The 19,198-nt window shown below is 40.3% G+C and overlaps 1 protein-coding gene across 4 annotated transcripts in view; it reads right to left on the reverse strand.

Moving 5' to 3' along the window:
- The window catches only part of PLEKHA3 (pleckstrin homology domain containing A3), a 71,835-nt gene extending 54,103 nt beyond the window's left edge, over positions 1-17,732 (reverse strand). For 2 of the 4 annotated variants that reach the window (XR_010322280.1, XM_023542805.2), the window contains exons 1-5: positions 17,585-17,732; positions 13,392-13,508; positions 10,125-10,280; positions 6,621-6,757; positions 4,731-4,895 (exon numbers count right to left, since the gene is read on the reverse strand). Coding sequence is in view for 2 of the 4 variants with exons in the window: in XM_023542805.2 (XP_023398573.2) it covers positions 4,731-4,895; positions 6,621-6,757; positions 10,125-10,280; positions 13,392-13,508; positions 17,585-17,624 (615 nt within the window). In the remaining 2 variants the exon portion in view is untranslated. Of the gene's footprint in view, positions 1-1,375; positions 1,420-4,730; positions 4,896-6,620; positions 6,758-10,124; positions 10,281-13,391; positions 13,509-17,584 lie in introns of all 4 variants that reach the window. The other 2 variants (XR_010322279.1, XM_003406192.4) reach the window with 2 other exon arrangements.
- Positions 17,733-19,198: the final 1,466 nt, after the last annotated feature.

The raw sequence follows: 19,198 nt of genomic DNA on the forward strand, positions 1-19,198 counted from the left end.
TCACAAGTAAGTCAAACCATCTAGAACCCAGCTGGTAACCTGGAGAAGGTGGACTCTAAGCAGAGCTAAGTGGAAAAGGGGTATGATGAAGACGCAATTTTATAGGGAAGGGCCCAGCTATATAATAAAGTTCATCAGAAATCCATGGTTTACAAATGTGTAAAAGATAAAAGTAATGGACTCACAAGCACAGCTACCTAGTGTCAATTCATAACTGATTAAAAACAGCACACTGAAGGGAATGGGCAAGTAGTGAGGCGCATCCTAAAGGCTGACTCACTGACTACAGTGAAAAAAGACAAAGATGGTAAAAAAAAAAAAAAGAAGGCTATTAACTATCAACTATTAAAACAAAGAAATATATCTAGGATCAATCAAACACAGAGCCAAATCACTACCACTCCTCAACGGCAACTTGGCTACCACTGTAGGACAGCCCAAAACTACTGTTCTTAACACTGACCCTGATTCATCAAGAAAAAATTAAATTGTGCTCAGTGTATCTTACTTAATAAGGTAGAAAGAATAAAGTTTAGATAAATTTCTATCACAAAAATAGAAGTCTGTCAAAGGGATTAAGCTTCCACTTTCCTGGAAAATTCAGTTGGTAGAGCTCTTCGTTCCATAATGGAGTTGGATACATACATCATGGGAATTCTACTGATCACATGATGGTTCAAAGATCACATAAGTATCAGAGAAAATAAACAAAATGTGACAGAACAGTAATAAGGGCTCTGTTAGGACCCGGCATTCTTTATGTAGACAAATAAACGCTAGTGTCACTATATAATCGCATCACTTTCCAAAGAACCAAGTAAGACAACCAAAGCAACTTAAAGGAATATTGCTTACCAAAATAAAGGACAGTTTAAGAACATGGGATCTTAGCAAGATCTATCCAGAAGGTAAACTAATTTTTTTTAATGTATTGATATCAACTTTTTAAACATCAATTGATTTTCTCTTTTCTAGTTCTTCAGAGAGATCTTTATCTTCTAATAAAGCAAAAGCTCAGTATGAATATATGCCACCATAAAAAGCTGTAGTAAAATGAGCCTCAGCTTTGAAGCTCTGATACATCACAAATGGCTTTCTACCAACCAAATCTGATACAACTTCAAACATCTAAAATAAAGTATGATAGCCAACAAGGTGCCTACCTCACTAGTTAATTTATTTACTCATTCTTTCTTTACTGATTACCCGCTGTGGCAACACCTACACTAACCATCAAGATACAATGCTAACCAAATCAGAGCCAAACCCAGTCCTTACAGGGCTTATATTCTGCACTACTTATTAAAGGCCCAAAGAATTCTCCTAAGTAAGTATAATTTTGAGAGAACTTGGCTGAAAAAAGAAGTTATTCTACCTCTCTGAACTGCAAGTACCAGGGTGGCTGACAGAACGCTTCATCTAGAAATTAAAAAAGAAAAAAATTAGCACAATTCATGACAACCAAAATAACGCAGCTCTAAGATATCATTACTGTCATAACAAATTTACTCAGAGAAGACTGGCAAAAGAAAAAAAATTGTTTATAGACTCGAGTAACGTAATTAACTCAATGTCAAGCTTTCTCCCTAATAATCATTAATTGGAATCTTTCTCAACTTACACAAAAAACATGCTATATTCTTTTCTCAATATTAAAAATCAAAATTTATAATGTTTTATTAATATATGCATATATGCATATAAAATCCACTGCCATCTAGTCAACTCTGACTCATAGCAACCCTGTATGACAGAGTAGAACTGCCCCATAAGGTTTCCAAGGAGCGGCTGGTGGATTTGAACTATCGATCTTTTGGTTAGCAGCCAAGGTCTTAACCAGTGTACCACCAGGGCTCCACTGTGTGTGTATATATATATACACACACACACACACACACACACACACACATAAAACCCAGTGCCTTCGAGTCGATTCCAACGCATAGCAACCCTGCAGGACAGAGTAAAACTGCCCCAGAGTTTCCAAGGAGCGTCTGGTGGATTCGAACTACCAACCCTTTGGTTAGCAGCCGTAGCACTTAACCACTATGCCACCAGGGTTTCCTATATATATATATATATATATATATATATGTGTGTGTGTGTGTGTATAAAATATATTAAAAATATATATACAATTACTTCAAGAGTCACACTATTTATGATAGAAAGGAATATCTTGCAACCCAGAAAGTATTCTAATAATTCTCTCTCTTTTTTAAGGGCAGGAATAGAGTCTTGCAGCAGAGATTCTCTTTACCATTTATTATTCAGGTAGCTGATACACAGATGTTCTAAAGTGTGGTTTTCATGGAAGAGGGGCATTAAGAATTCAGAGCTTAAAGAACTCAAAAGAAGAACCTAAGCCTCAATTAGGTTTCTAAAACATATATTAAAAAAAAAATCTGATTAGGGAAAACAAAAAAATAGGCAGAACATGAATAAATATACCAAATACTAAACATAATCTAAAAAATTCAACTACTCCACCAAAAAAATAGAGGGAGGCAGCCAAGTAAAAGATTATTTCAAAGTTTCACAAGGTAGCAGAAAAACAAAATTTGTATTAAATACTAAAGACAGCTGCTTTTATATACACAGGTCCAAGGCCCTTACAAGTCCAGGTCTAACATTTATGTTTATGCAAACGCCTTTTGTATTTGTCTATAAGCCACAGTTACTCTGAGAAATCTCAATTGGAACGGTAACAGAAATGACCCACCCAATATGTAGTAGAAACATTAATGTGACTGACATTCAGATGTAAGTGGGATAGGGTTGCTAGGAGTCAGAATTGACTCGATGTCAACAGGTTTGGCTTTTATAATATAAATCAGTTCCTTTAAGACCACTCCCCCATGATATCTCCACTACAAAAATCACTCAACTTCTGAGACAAAATGACAACTGTCTGAATTTCCATGGTGATATGAAATACGGCGTGTTCTAAGAGGGATATGAGATTGACTACATAAAACTGTCATAAATATCAGGTTAAATAATTATCAAATCTTTCAGCTCTATTTTTCATTTACTCGAGTTATTTTAAAAATAAAATTTGCCCATGAAGACTGTCTGACATTACTTTCATTAGCTATGCGTCTCCAGAACTAATTACCATAAGCCACAATTCTTGCTTTATGTGTGAAGTAAAATGGCAGAGCTGGGAAAAATAACCTGCCTCTAATCTAATGTTTCCTAGATCGACTTACTGGATTTCCTGTAATTTTTCTACTAATAGAAGTTTTTGGTTTAAAAGAAACCAAATACACATATAACACATACATTGTAACTTCCCTGGACAACAAAGCACTTGTTACAAGGCATTTTTCTCAGAAGTTCAATCAGAAAGTGAGGAAGCTCTGATGTGTGTTTATTTTACCTGACTTTATATAGTTTTAAAAAAGGGGAAAAAAAACAAAACAGCATACCTCATGTACATTAATTTCATGAACACGGCACTGTATTTTTTTTTTTTTTCAGTTTGAATGTACACTTTACTTAACAGTTCACAACATATCTGTAATCGCTCTAAAAAGCAACACTGTCAAACTGTGTTCTACTGAACACCACAGTCCTATGAAAGGTTATTCAAAACAAACAAAAAAGGGGTTCACTTGTTAAAACAAATTTCACAAACACTGCACACTACCTCTCCCTCTGAAATTCAAAATATATGTTAGCATAAAAGAGGCTCTGAGGAGCCCTGTGACAAAGAAACCCAATTCATTTAGGTTAACCAACAGTACCTAAACTAATCTGCCCATAAAACTCTTTTTCACAGTATTCCTGCCTCAGAGGACACTGATGAGAAAGCAATGATCTAAACAAATTTAGGTAATAATCTTTGCTAAATCCTATATAATTAACTTTTCTGTGGAGGGTATGAGAACCCAGGGATAAGCTGGACCTTATTCTTTCTTCTAATAAGTCTTTAGCTAATTGCCAAAATAGTAGCCACAAACCCTGACAAAAATGTCATTCTTCCTTTTACAAAACACTTTGATGAAAAAAATGAAAACTTGCATTAAACCTTATGCCACCTGTGAGTTCCCCACAGCATGCTAGGAGCAAGTGTATTAACATGGAAAGGACAACAAACTCATCACCCCCGGCAACGAGTACGTGTTGTTTCAGAGTCACCGGATGGCAAAAAAACTAACATTAAGCATCTGCACCCACAGCAGGTCAGACACTTCACAATGACCCTCTGATGTAGACACTCAAACCTCTACTTTATAGTTGAAGAAACAAGTTCAGAGAGATTAAGTAACTTGCCTACTCAGATACACATGGTAGATCTAAGGTTCAAATCCCAATGCGACCATTTCCATTATGACACATCGTTTCAAATCCCTATAATTCCTTTAAAGATATGCTTAATTTTACTCCATTGTCATGTTTTTACCAAGGAAAATAGTGCTCCCCAACCTTTTTCATATCACAGAACACACAGGGAATGACAATATTTGCCTGGCACACTGGGGTAAATGGATAAAGCAGCTCATGGCAGGCCCTGCCCAGTCCCTCCAAGGGGGAAGGGATCAGGATCTTGGCAAACACGTGCTGGGCTCACCAGCTGAGAAGCTCCAGTTGATATGAGTCCTCTTCTCACCTCACCCCCTAAAATTCAACTGTCTTCTCCCCACCCCCCGCACACCTATTCTACTCTTAGAAATATTTAAAAAAAAAAATGCAATTTCATTGGGAGAAAAACAAGAAATTCCAACCATTTGAACAGGAGAAGGTGACACAGGAGAAACTAAGGGATCCGGATGGGGCAGTTGGAACATCTCAGGTTTAAACTTGGCATTCGCTATCTTCACGCATTCCTCAAGCGTTGTGATGAACGTATTACATGTGGCACTAAGCAGAGAAGAGGCTTCATTCATGTTCTGAAAAATCACATACAAAGAGGTGAGCAGACTCACACACAACTATGTGGAATCATATACAACTTTATAATCAAGTAAGGAAACATTCTTTCCAAAGGACACATTACTATGTTATGCTCAAATTTATTAAATGTAGTAAATAAACCACCTCAGAGAATTAAAGCAGCACATAAATAATAAATGTGCCCCTCGGGTAAGTAATGTGTGAACCTGATTCTAGGAAAAAAATAAGTTTTGTGTTTGAACCAAATGTCACATTGAAAAACTGAACAAAAATTTATCTTCAATAAGCCTAAGTTGTAATTATCTCACTACCTACATATAGTTTAATATAATCAGAATTCTGAAGGTGGGTACAGGCAGTATAAGATCCTAAGAGTTAGTTAGAGATGGCACATTTCATGTCTACCCTACAGCCATTTTCCCACTTCTTCCTTGATAGAATAAAAACCCAGTGTTGTTTAGAACAGCAAAGTGCCCTGACCCTGGGGGATGTACACAGATTGGTGTAGGCCAATCACAGCTATCCCAGTCCCCTTTGTCAAATACTCATTTTTCCTAGTTTCCCTTGGCCTAGCCAAAAAAGATTATGAGAAGTCTGCTGCGGGGTTTCTGGGATTTTTGTTCCTTGATAAAAGGCGAAGATAGTAAGTTGGGAAGATCTCTCTGATCTCTCTCCACACTAGCCACCCCATTGCCTTCTGCCTGTACATGTTATCTTGAAGCCTTATATTTGAGGAGAAAAACTCGACACAGCAAGAACGACAGAGTGGAAAGACTGAACGAGCCTAGGCCCCTGATGCTGTCACTGAGCTGCTGGAGCCAACTGAGAGCACCAGCTATTGCTCTGAAACAGTAAGTGCCCTCATGGTTTAACCTACTGTTTGGTTTTCCGTTACCTGTAGCCAATATAACCTACCTCACACAAGATGCCTCCCCGACAGGCAGAAGCAAGAGAAGGCCACAGGAGAAGTAGAAAAATTTCTTTTCCCACTTCTGGCAAGTTAGGCAGAAGGGGACAAGGAACTACGGTAGCCTTTTATCAAGAGAGTAGCAGGGTTCACTGGTACTATTTTACCAGAAAAAGCAAGCCTATTTCATATCCAGGTGCTACTTCTCTGAATTTTGATTCCTACATCACTGTTCTAGGGAATTTTTTTTTTTTAAGGTTATTTCATAAAGCTAAATTACCAACTCTCAGTAGCTGCAGCTGGGATTTTATTAATGAAAGAAAAAGAATAGCAATTATCCAATGAATTCATGTAGTCGGCCTAGAGAACAAAAACAAAGCCTAGAATGTTTCTTCCCGGCCCCAACCCACAAATTATAAGATTGGCTGTGAAGATAGGCCTTGGTTCCCCTGAAAAATACGCTGCTTCCTGCTGTACTGCAGCTGCAAAGATACAACCCAGAATAGCCCTTAGGTTTCTAGGTACTCTGCCGTAAGGAGAGCACGGAAGAGCTGAAGATAATTTATTTTGAAAACGCCTCTCTGTCATCTTATGGGAAGTAGCTCACCCACCAACCCACTGCCGTCAAATCGACTCCGACTCGTAGCAACCCTATAGGACAGAGCAGAACTGCCCCATAGGGTTTCCAAGGACCAGCTGGTGGACTCGAACTGCCAACGTTTTGGTTAACATCCTTAACCACTGTGCCACCAGGGCAAACCCACCAGTATGCTGCAAAGCATAACCAGGCTGGCAGGGATCATTTTTGCTGTACCTCTACACTGGGAGATGAGTGAGTCTCATCGTGGTGAACAAATTCCTGGATGGTGTGAACTTGCTGCATTAGGAGGTCACAGTAGAGGCGAAGTTCAGACATTTTGGTTTTCAGAGATTCGCTGGTTTCACTTATTTCTGAAAGGAATATATATAAACGTTCAATTATTTTCATATTCTATGGGCAATACAACCAAATGAGATCATTAAAAAAGGCAATAAACATAAATACTTATTGCTTAAGAGATATGAGAACTTGGAAATGGGATGCAGGGGTCCTGAGAAATAGCCTTCTCTTTAGATAATTACATATAAAATAACAGTCACAGTCTGCCATAAAGTTTAGGTAAATCCATTTCCAGAGAAGTGGTGATTAATAAAAGACCACTGGATGCTGTACACAGGAAAATTTCCTTTTATTGTTCATTATCTTTCACTTGAAAAGCACTTGTATTTCTTCTTTTGTGAATTGGCTTTTCTTGCCCTTTACCCATTTTCCCATTTCTAATGCTTGGTTTTTCTCTTTAACCAGTTGCTATCAAGTCGACTCCAACTCATGGCAACCCCATTTGTGTCAGAGTAGAACTGTGCTCTATAGGGTTTTCAATGGCTGATTTTTTGCAAGTAGATTGCCAGGCCTTACTTCCGAGGTGCCTCTGGGTAGACTGGAACCTCCAACCTTTCAGTGAGCAGTTGAGCGTGTTAACCATTTCTACTACCCAGTGAATCCAGTTTCTCTCTTCATACTATATAAAGTAATACCTTATAAACATTAGGACTGAGGAAAGCAGTCTCTTCTATTCTAAATATCACAAGTGCTTCTCCAGATCAGTCAGCTCCCTATCGATTTTCTTTACTGAATGTATTGGCATATCGAAGTTTCTAATTTTTACAAAATTATTGTATATAAACATTCATTCATTTCCTTCTGTTCCTTCCATGGAAACCGTGGTGGCATAGTGGCTAACTGCTACGGCTGCTAACCAAAAGGTTGTCAGTTTGAATCCACCAGGCACTACTTGGAAACTCTATGGGGCAGTTCTACTGTCCTACAGGGTCACTATGAGTCGGAATCAACTCGACAGCAACAGGTTTGGTTTGGTTCGGGTTGGTTCCTTCCATGGCTTTATTTTTACATTATGCTATTTTCAAAATATTTTTTAGAGCTATATTTTCTTCTCTCTAATATCTCTAGGCAGGCTAAATATCCAGCCAAAATCTCCGCCACTCACCTGCCAATACCTTCCATACTAGAAATTTAAGCAGCAGGGGAAGGAAAAAATACACACAGAAGATTCTGGTGCTTTTCCATAACCACTGCACCAGGCCACTGGCACTGCTGTGTAGCACTGCTAGCCAGAGAGGTCCAAAGCAGCTCCATCTGCCTATTTGATCTCACCTAAAGCAACTTCTGGAGGCCCTGGGTGCTGCAAAGAGTTAACACACTCAGCTGCTAACTGGAGGTTTGGAGGTTCGAGTCTACCCAGAGGCACCCTGGAAGAAAAGTCTGGTGATCTACTTCTAACTAATCAGTAATTAAAAACCCTACAGACCACGGTTCTACTCTCACATACATGGGGTCACCATGAGTTTGAACAGGCTTGAAGACAACTGACTTTTTAAATTAATTTCTGCCCCAACTTAAGTCCATTTCTTCCTATCCTGCCCTTAGCCATACTCTATCCATAACGTTATTTCATATACTTGAAATCATTATAAATTCAATCCCGTTGTTGATGTTGTTAGGTGACGTTAAGTCTGTTCTGACTCACAGCATCCCTGTGTACAACAGAAAGAAACACTGCCCGATCCTGCGCCACCCTCACAATCATTGCTATGTTTGAGCCTATCGTTGCAGCCTCTGTCAATCCATCTTGTTGAGGGTTTTCCTCTTTTTCGCTGACCCTCTGCTCCACCAAGCACCATATCCTTCTCTAAGGACTGGTCCCTCCTGGTAACATGTCCAAAGTGTGAAAGACCAAGTCTTTTGCCATCCTCACTTCTAAGGAGCATTCTGGCTATAAATCCTAGACCTTCATATTTCAATACCCATAATTTAGTTGCTTTCACTAAATAACCTTTATTGTTTTTCAGAGGTTGCTTAAATTAGTTTTTTAATTTAAAATTTTTTAGGAAATAAAAAAATACATATATAAAAAGAAAATCAAACAATTATTATTTTCTTGTTGTATCTGCATTTAGTTAACACCATAAGTCATTTGCTCTGCTTTTGATTTTTATTTAATCTTTCTAAAAGGGCAATATATGCACATGGCAAAGTCAAAAGGCAGCAAGGGGTAGAGAGTGAAAAGAAGTCTCCTTTCTACACATTCCCCTTGCAGAGGTATAAACTTAACCAATTCTCACATACCCTTCCTAAGCCAGTTAATGCATATTAACACTATATGTAGTTCTGAATCCTGTTTTTTTTCAATTATTGTTCAACATTGGGCACTTTCCCACATCATTAAAATTCCCAGTAAATATTTTAATGGCCACATAATCTACCAGCCTATGGAAGCAGTGTGAGAAATACATAAAGTAATTTGGCCTTTGTCCTTGGTTCCTGAGAGATAACTCTCAAACCTTGGAATTTAAGTATTTTCAATAAGGACTCCAGAATACACCTAACTAGCAGGCTGGGTGAGGTGATGAGGTAACTTAGGTGAGGACTGGCAAGGCCAGAGATTCTCACTACATAATACCATATTATCACCTCGTGAAATCGACCCACCTCAGGGGAGAGGGGCTGGAGTTTGCATTAAGTAATAAGACAAAAAAAAGCTCTGGACATGGAAGCTCCATGGGCTTCCCGGTTGGTAAAAGACATTCATGCATGTAAGAAGGTAGTGCATCCCTTTTTGGGATGGGAAGCTCCACATTAGAAAGCCTCCCAGACTTTGCCCTACGCATCTCTTTGTTCAGTATCCTTTTTTCCTACAATAAGCTGTAACTATAGCACTTTCCATGAATTCTGTGAGCTGTTCCAGTGAATTATTGAACCCAAAGGAGTAGTGGGAGCCAGCAGGTCAGAAGTGAGGGAGCCTGGTGGGGGGGCTCCCAAACTTGTGGCTGGCATCTTGAAGGGGCAGAGGGAAACCCCTGAATTTGTAGTCAGCAGGTCAGAAGTTAGGGCGTCGTCCAGACTTCCAAACTTGAGGCTGGCATTTGCTAACTGGGCAGTCTGAAGGACAATGTTCTTTTAACTTGTGACATCAGACCTAGCTCCAGGGGCTATGGTCAGAGAAAGAAGTGCTGCATGGGCAACTCATGTCAGAACTGAACAGAAAAGCAGGAAAGTGGATATCTGATGATTCTTATCCTTGTAAGCAGCATATAGTTTACCGAACCATTTCCCTAAATTTAAACCCTTGCATTGTTTACAAACTTTTTACCATGATGATTACTCCCTTTGGATATACTACTAAACATAATAAAAAACGCAGACATGACAGATTTATGTTTAAGAAAATACTGTCACCACAGGCAAAAATCTATTAACTACCTTTTTCTTTTTTAGTCCTAGTATCAGTCAAACAGGCTTTGGAGCTGCCCAGAGCAACCAGCCACCTTTGTCTTTCAGCTGCATTCACTGCTTTCATGTAGAAATGCTGCTCTCCTGGAATGATTAATTCCATTCTTGTGTTGTCTGCTGAATGGACTGTAATGAAAAACAAAGGGAAATACAGTCACAGACATAAGTAATTTGGGGAGCAAACCATCATTCTTATGTAGTACTAAATTTATTAGACGATTCAGACACCTAAAACAACAAACTATGATCCAAGATGCAGGCAGTGCCACTCCCTAAGGGGCTATCTAGTAGCACCTTCCAAACCACCATTTTCACATATACTCAGGCAGGCAGCGGTGCCAAACTTATGGTGGAATATGAAAGAAAAAATAGTGATGAATGAACTACTGAGAAGTGAGAACCAAGAACTTCCCTGGGGACCACCTGTAGCACCTTAAATACACATGGCGTTGCCATACTTATCACACACTGTTTACTAACTTCTTTGAAAGCAAAGTCTATGTTTTGGTATCCCCAAGCTTAGGAAAGTGTCTGGAATACAAGTACAAAGAAAGGTAATTTATGGCCACCTTCCACGGGAACTGTGGTTCTCAACTAATGCAGCATCTCAGAATTACCTGGAAGGTATGTGTATTAAGGAAACCCTTCCTTCTTCCCTTTCCCCCACCTCCTTTCCTAACCCTCCCCTCCTTAATACTCTGACAAGAGAGCTAAACAAGAATGCTCACTGTGCTGAGCCAACCCCAAACTTTTTTTGTAAGACTATGTAAATTTATGTTAAGCAAAAAAACCAAGCCCATTGCCACCAAGTTGATTCTGACTCATAGCAACCTTATAGAACAGAATAGAACTGCCCTGTAGGAGCTTCCAAGGCAGACTTCCACATCTTTCTCTCACAGATTAACTGGGGGTTCCAACTGCGGACCTCTCAGGTAGCAGCTGAGCACTTAACCACTGTGCAACCAGTGCTTCTTAAATTTGTGTTACTTTATTAGTAACCAACAAGTATTTACTCAGCTCAGAAGAGTGCTGGTAGAGTGAAAGACAGAGGCAGAGAAAAATATAGCCTTCACTGTCATAGAGCTGACAATTTAACCCAGGAAACAAACTGGCAGACCAAAAATAATCACCTAACTTAAATGCTGAACTCTCTGGTATAGATTTCATGTGTAATTACAACTGAGAGGAACCTAAGAAACAGGAAATAAAAAAAAGACTTCAACCTATGAGCCACCATCTAGGATACTCTACTGGTCTTTCCCCTTTGGGAGCATGGAAGAATGAAGAAAACTAAAGATACAAGGGAAAGATTAGTTGAAAGGACTAATGGACCACATCTATCATGGTCTCTACCAGACTGAGCCCAGTAAAACTAGATGGTGCTTAGCTACCACCACTGACTGCTGACAAGGATCACAACAGAGGGTCCCAGGCAGAGCTGGAGAAAAATAGAATAAAATTCTAACTCGAAAAGACCAGACTTGCTGGCCTGACAGAGTCTGGAGAAACCCTCAAAGTATGGCCTCCTTAACACCCTTTCAGCTCAGTAATGAAGTCACTCCTGAGGTTCACCCTTCAGTCAGAGAGCAGACAGGCCTATTAAACAAAAGGAGACTAAAGGGGTGCACCAGCCCTGGGGCAGGGACTAGAAGGCAGGAGGGGACAGGAAAGCTGGTAAAAGGGAATCCAAGGTTGAGAAGGGACAGGGTTGACGTGTCATGGTAGTGTTAACTAATGTCATAAAACACTGTGTGTACTAACTAATGAAAAACTAGTTTGTTCTTGTAAACCTTCATCTAAATTTTTTTTTTTTTAAAGTCTTCAAGAAGAAGAATTTGATGACAGCAGGATTTGGTTAAGGCAAAACCTGTATGAAAAAAAGGCCTAAATGAGGGGGGAAAAAACACAATCTGTTCAGGTTATAGGGAAACAAGCCTAAGCAGAGCCTTATGATGTACTGCACAGTAATGATAGTCACGAATCAACAGGCTAGGTAGAGTCAAGTTATGAAGGGCTCAGGAAGTCTGGCAGTGGCCCTAAATTAGATTATCAATTACTGAAAATATTGGCCAGATGACTCAGGTGTATTTGGTAGCTTCAACCAAGAGCTCATCATGTCAAAGGAACTACCTTTCATGAAGGTCAAGTATTCAAGCTACGGGGGAGAAAAGAGAAGGGTTTTTAGGGAGTGTAACATTCATTGCTCTTGTGCTCTAGTTTTTCCTTCAATTCTCTTTGAAGGAGAATTCAATACTTTCATTATTATTTTTTCTGCTTTCATCCTACCTACCTCCTCCTCCACTGCCCAACCACACATACAAATGAATCAATGGTCCATGAAACCTTCCTTCATAAAATTTACTCAGCGTGACCTCTTGCATTATCTCTCCCTTTTGGGAAGGAAAGGAGAATATCTCTATCAGAGTTTGTCTCTGATCCAGCAAAGAACCACAGCTTATGAACTTAATTTCATATTTTATCAAAACTCAACAGAACTGATCCCATCATCTTTAGAGCTCAGTTTCCAACCTTTACAACATTTTTCTACAATGAGAGCAAAAGAGAACACTTGTAGACTCAACATGGACACTAATGTAGCATTATAAATTGTTTTTCAAGTCCAAAGTGGAAGACTGGCACAAGTATACTGAATTTTGATTCAAAGTACACTTATAGAGAGAGAAGTATCAAAAACTGTGTTTAACAATGGTTAATGTTTATTTTTTTATTCCCTGGTTACTAAGGAGGGAGCTCTGGTGGTGCAGCGGTTAAAGCAGCTCGGTTGCTAACAGAAAGGTCAGTAGTTAGAACCCACCAGCTGCTCTATAAGAGAAAAATGTGGCAGTCTACTTCCATAAAGATTTACAACCTTGGAAGCCCTATGGGGCAGTTCTACTCTGCCTATAGGGTCAGATGAGTCGGAATCGACTAGACGGCAATGGGGGTTGGGTAACTTAGAAAATAAATGGTATTAGAAGATCCCTAGTGGTTAAGAGCTCAGCTGCTAACTAAAAGGTCTGCAGTTCGAATCTACCAACCACTCCTTGGAAACCCTACAGGCAGTTATACTCTGTCCTGTAGGGTCACTATGAATCAGAATCAACTCAACAGCAATGGGTTTATTTTTTGTTTTTTTTTAAACTTGGTTAAAAATGTTTTTTTCCTCTTAGTTGCAGTATGATGAAGAACCCTTTACTACCAAACTTCAAATTCCTCTAATTCCATATAGTCACTTACCCTTAATTTCACAAACTGCCATCTTTATACTTCCTTTACTCCCTTTGCAAACATCATCCTGTGAATCATAGTAGGACAGGATTCCATTATCTAAAACAAACCAACGAGGCTGCCAACCTACAAAGACCATAAATAACAAAAGGTTAATAAGGAAAGAAATTACTTTCACCACACAGAAAACTCTGATTTCAAACCTTGTCATCCATACTATTTCTTGGCTCTAAAATAACATTCTAACAATGAAATTTTTAACAATCAAGTCTTGCCCAAGATGTTCCTGCATCAATCTACACTTTGCTGGGAGAGATTTCTGAGGAAATCTGTAGTTCAGAAGTATGGGGAGTAATATCTTCATTTTGGGTCACAACCTTCTCATTAACAGCCCATGAGACCCCATCCTCAATAACAGCCCTACACAGGGTACAACGCAACTCTTTTTCTAAAAGGAACAGAGTTGGGTTATAATGCAATGGAAACAGCAACAGAAGACAAGAATTCCAGCTCCATTCTCATTCTTTCAGATAACCCGGGGCAAATCTTTTCATTTCAATAAACCTTTAAAATTTCCAATTCCAAAATGACCAGATTAAACTATACGACCTCTTAGGTGCCACTCAGTCCTCAGTTCCAAACTGCAACCTTCCCTTGTTTTATAAAATACGTTGCCTAAGCAAGCTCCCCTGCCCACATCAAAGTTCCAAATGAATTTCAGTCTCTTACACAGAAACTGTATACCCTGTGGTGAGAGCATGGATTTTCTCTCTGCTGCTGCACAGTGATGGCAGAAGCTGCTAGAAACTGCAATCATTCATTGAATTAATATTTATTCAATGACTAGAGTATACAACCACCACAGACTTAGCTCCAAGGCAAAGCTGGTGATAAAAATGATGGCTTCCCTACCGGAATGGACACGAGGCGAGATAATGGAGGGAAATACTGTGTGCTATCACATCAGAGGTAGAGCAATTAGGAGTGTACGGCAAGGTGTATGTAAATTTTTGTATCAGAGACTGACCTAACTTTCACTTAAAGCACAATAAAAATTAATTTAAAAAAAAATGATGGCTTCCCTCAGTGCCCAACTCCGACTCCCCTTACAAGCCAAACTCAGTGTCCCCTGGAATCTTATTGAGCACATTACTAATCTACAACAGTTCACCGACTAACACAGTGATCATGCTAGAGGCAATGTAACTATTCTTGTTCTTTCTGTAACTATTAAGTCATATAGAACACAAGTGTTCTAGGCTAAAATATACAACTTTTTAAACCATGGGCATTCAACTCCTAGTCACTTCAGCCATGGACTATTATACGATTAATCAATTCTATTCTTCCGGGGCCAGATATTACTTAGAATGGTGGTAGAAAGGCAAATTATTCTCATGCCTTGATACAGATCCCAAACTTACCTGCTCAAAAGGCTTTACCTATATCACTTTTGAAATAACAACCCTGAGTCACCATAAAAAAGGTTAGATTCCACTTTGTATCCTCTGTTTAAGAAAGGGAATGTCATAGTACAGTTCAGTAAGATGGATATCAAAATAATTAAAAACAAACAAGTTTCATGTATCTAGAAAATTCATTTTTATTAAACACTATTTTTTTTATATTCTGTAATGATGCCTGGCAAATTAGAAGGTAACTTCTTTTGGGACATCACATCTATCTTGTTAATCACTCCATTCCCAGCATCTAAAATGATGCCTGGCACATAACGGGTGTTAAAAAAAAATTAATTCTCAAGTGATTAAACAAACAAATGAATGAGTGATTGAATACCAGAAGAGTGAGATACCACGTTATCCATGACAGCATATGGCATTCAGTACATATAGAAATGATGTGAACATCATCATGTTTCCAATCACCAATTCACTTTGGCAAACAAATTATAACCATGGTATGGTGAAAACATACTGCTCCACACCAGGTCCAGAATGCCTGTAAGACAAATTGTGACTTTGCAAGTCTATATTATTGTGTGTGACCAAGTATCTCCTTAAAACAAATATTGAATAAAATGATTCATTTAGAATTTGTAGCAACTTAAAAGGAAGCCGCCATTTTGGGGTGATGAAAAACTTTTGGAAACAGTAGTGACAGTTGCAGGATACAGTGAATGTAATTAATGTCACTGAATTGTACATTTAAAAATGGTTAAAATGGCAAAGTTTTGTTAGATATATTTTAGTATAATAAATTTTTTAAAAAGGTGACAATGGTTGGCTACATTAATCTTATCAAGCCTGTTAATTACCTCTACATACCCTTTTGAAGAAATATTCCATAAAACAACCTCTAATCGATTCACACATTTAGGTAACAGAGGGTTGTAGCTGTGAAAAAGATTCCCTAGGTATTCCCTTTTTAAATTCTTTTTTTTTTAAGACAACAGTCTTTAAATATTACTAAAATCCTATTCTCTCCAACACGTTCTCAAATAACAATGTCATTAAACTGGAAGGTTCCTTAAAGATCATTTATATGAATAGCTGGAATCATTCTTTTTACCTAAGATGAACTCAAATTAATAACCAGCATGCCACGGAACCAAATTTAAATTTTAAAATGGAATTCTTCCAAACAAAAGATTTTGTTTCAGCAAGCTTCTAAGTTGGGAACTAGCAGTTAACTCAAATGAACGGCACAGTGAGACCTAAAGCACCTGCGGTTAAAAGCTCAGCCAGCTGGTAGTCCACACAGCAGACCCAGGTCTTAAATTATGACTCATCTAAATCCTCCTCCTTTGCTCCGGGCTATGTATAAGTGGTTCCAAGGCATTACCTCCCTGGACACTGGGCTTATGAGTGTCTGCATAGAGATGAGTATTTCCATCTTGAAGCATAGAAACTATTGTCTTAAAGTTTAACACCATACAACTAAACAGTGTAACTGTTCTCACAACTACTCAAGTGAAAACGCTTAATAAAAAATTCATTTTTATTTCCTCATTTTAAAAATGTTTCCTGTTCAAAAAATGTCATTTATAGAAGCAAATTGTTTTAATTTTCAGTGAGAGCAAAATAAAACATCCATCTTTCATAAATGTTAAGGGCCTTGCAGCTATAAATCTTGCTTTAGCCTGCCAATTAATGAAAAAAACAGGGGCAACAGTGACAATCCTTGAAGAGAAGTGCACAAGGTCAGGCAGATACAAGCTGAGTGTACCACAAAATTCTAAGAGGTTCAATGCTTTTGGCAGAGAGTGAATAAGTGAGCGGCAAGTTAAAATTTGTCTATTATGCTAGACCAAGAAATCTGTTTGCTTTTTAAGTTTATTTTCAAACCCATTTCCCCTTCCTCTAATTTGGTGAGATCATAGAATTCTGGAGTTGGAAGACACCTTCAGGATAAACTAGATAACCACACTGACCTTAACAGACAGAGATCCTGAGAAAATAAGTGCCTTACCCTTACTGCCAGCTGATGGCAGAGAAGAGACAACACAAACCTATGGCATTTTTAATAAGCCAGGCAGTTGGTGTCATGGAATGGGGCCCTTCCCTTCTGGTTTCTCATGTCTACAGAAACATGTAACTCTTTGGAATTGTTCCTTCCAACCCACTTCATGGGTGAAACTTATCTGTCTGCTCTGCTTTGGTGTACTGCACTTTCTTCCACTATTTCTCACATTTACCTAAATTCCAAAACATAACGATACCTCACTGACAACCAACCCCTAAAAGAATATTATCTAGGTATAGCTTCCAAAATCATGATTGCTAAGCTCTAACAACTTCGACAAGTGAGCTTTTAGAGTAAATACTGTGTTGCTACAAAAATTAAAGATACATAAAAAAAAGATTTCTTAAAATTAAGCCTTGATGTTAAAGGGTCCAGTCCAATACCTCGACAACTCTGGCATTAATAAAATGCCGGATATTAAGTGTGAATAAGGACAGAGATCGAAACAACACCTGTACGGTGACTAGGAATTGTTCCGGAGGCTACATGAGGGAAAAAGAAGTATTTTCACAGAAGCAATTGGTCAGGTGTATGTCCCACCCTCAGGTAGGTGTGCTGTTCCGAACTCGCCCCTGCAGGGGCCAGACAGGCTCTACAAGGGACAGAGAGGGATTAAGCCTGAGAGTAAATAGACCAGATTCGCAGTGAACCTCCCCGCCTAAACTCGCCCAAGCCCTCCGCCTCTTCCCGTTGCCCCCAGAGCACCCGAGTCCCCATACCTGTGAGATAATTGGTCCACTTGTACAGAACCCCCTCCATCCTTCAGAGCCCCGCGCCGCGCATCCTTCTGGCCCGGGGCCGGCCGCGGAGATGGGATCCGCGCGGAGCGCGGGGTAGCCGCTCCCGGCTCGCCTGGCCCCTCCCCGGGCGCCCCCCGCCGGCACCAAGCTGCCCTCAGTCTGCGCGCCGCCGGAACGTGGCGGCCCTTAGAGGCCGGGCCGGCGGGCGCCGCCGGGAGCTCGGAGTATGCGAGGCGCGGACTCGGGCATCACCCGGCGAGGCTCGGCGGCAGGGACGACAAGAAGACAGCCGCGGCCCGCCTCCTGCTCCCGCTTCCGCGGCCCCGCTGCTCTCTCCCGCGCCCCGGCGTTCCCTCCTCCTTTTCGACTGCCTGCCTTTCCCCCGGGCTCCCCGTTTGTTTTCATTGACCCCGACGTCGCTTTCACTTCCTGGATAAAAGGGGCCGGCTCGTCCCGGGAAACCCCTCCCCGGCGGCGGGGCTGGAGGAGCGGGCGCGGCCTGCGGCCCTGCGGCCCTGCGGCGGCGCGGGAGATTGCGCGAAGTGGGCGGGCTGGCGCGGAGCACGCTCAGCCCCCTCGGCGGTGACGCCCTCCACCTGTTTCCTCAGGAGGTCGGCCGGGGCTTCCTGGTACCCCAACCTCGGCCGCTGAAGTCTGGGTTGCACGCCCCTGGGGCCAACGCCTCTGCCCAGGTCTGACGAACGTGGACGCCGCCGCGTGCGCAGCCCCGGAACCCACGAAAGAACAAGCTCTCGGCGCACCTGCCCCCCAGGCGGTGATTTATGCCTGTGGGGTTTCCTATAAGTACGCCTCAGGTCTTTTCGGTGATTGTTTTCCTTCAAGAAAATAAAAGACTTCCTGTTTATGTTTCCTTCGGATTCTCCTCACAGTCAGGGGACCGAGAAATTATTTCCTACTTCTCAGGCAAAAAACGGGAAAAGGCCCCAAGAAATTGGAATTATGCCTGTAATTAACTTTGGATAGCCGCAATTTCATTTAGAATATAAAACATGGAACTAAATTTGGTGTTTTTATTTTATCTTAAAAAAGGGTGCTTCCCCTTAGCTTTTATAATCTTTAAAAAATCTTGTTTGGAAGTGATAGTCATGTTATGTAATTGACAATAATTTTCAGATTTATGGCATTTTGCAAGCTTTAAGCAAAGCAGATGAAGCAGGCCCAGTGCTGCAGCTTTTCTTAACATCACTTCCCCTCCCAGGGCATAATCCAGGCCTTGGCAGAATGCCTTCGGGTTTAGGGTAGAAGTCTTTAGATATTCTTTTGAAAATAAGGTGGATTGATAGATGGATAGATGAATATGTGATAGATCAAATATACTTAAATATCAAAAGAATCTAGGTGATAGGGTTTACTGGCCTTCACTGTGTCAAACAAAAATGACCATAACCACTCCAGACCAGCCCCAGGTGCTGCCACCTAGAAGCCTTACTTAATGGCATTTTCAAATTCACATTCTCCTGAGACTTCCTCATAGTAAAGCCAAGACCCCTTGCGCCTATTACAAATGAAAGGACTCATCGTCCAATTGCAAACTTAACCCCCTCTCTTCGAAAGGACCCGCCTTTGCTTAAA

Source organism: Loxodonta africana, chromosome 6 (assembly GCF_030014295.1).
Source record: "Loxodonta africana isolate mLoxAfr1 chromosome 6, mLoxAfr1.hap2, whole genome shotgun sequence".
Lineage (NCBI taxonomy): Eukaryota > Metazoa > Chordata > Mammalia > Proboscidea > Elephantidae > Loxodonta > Loxodonta africana.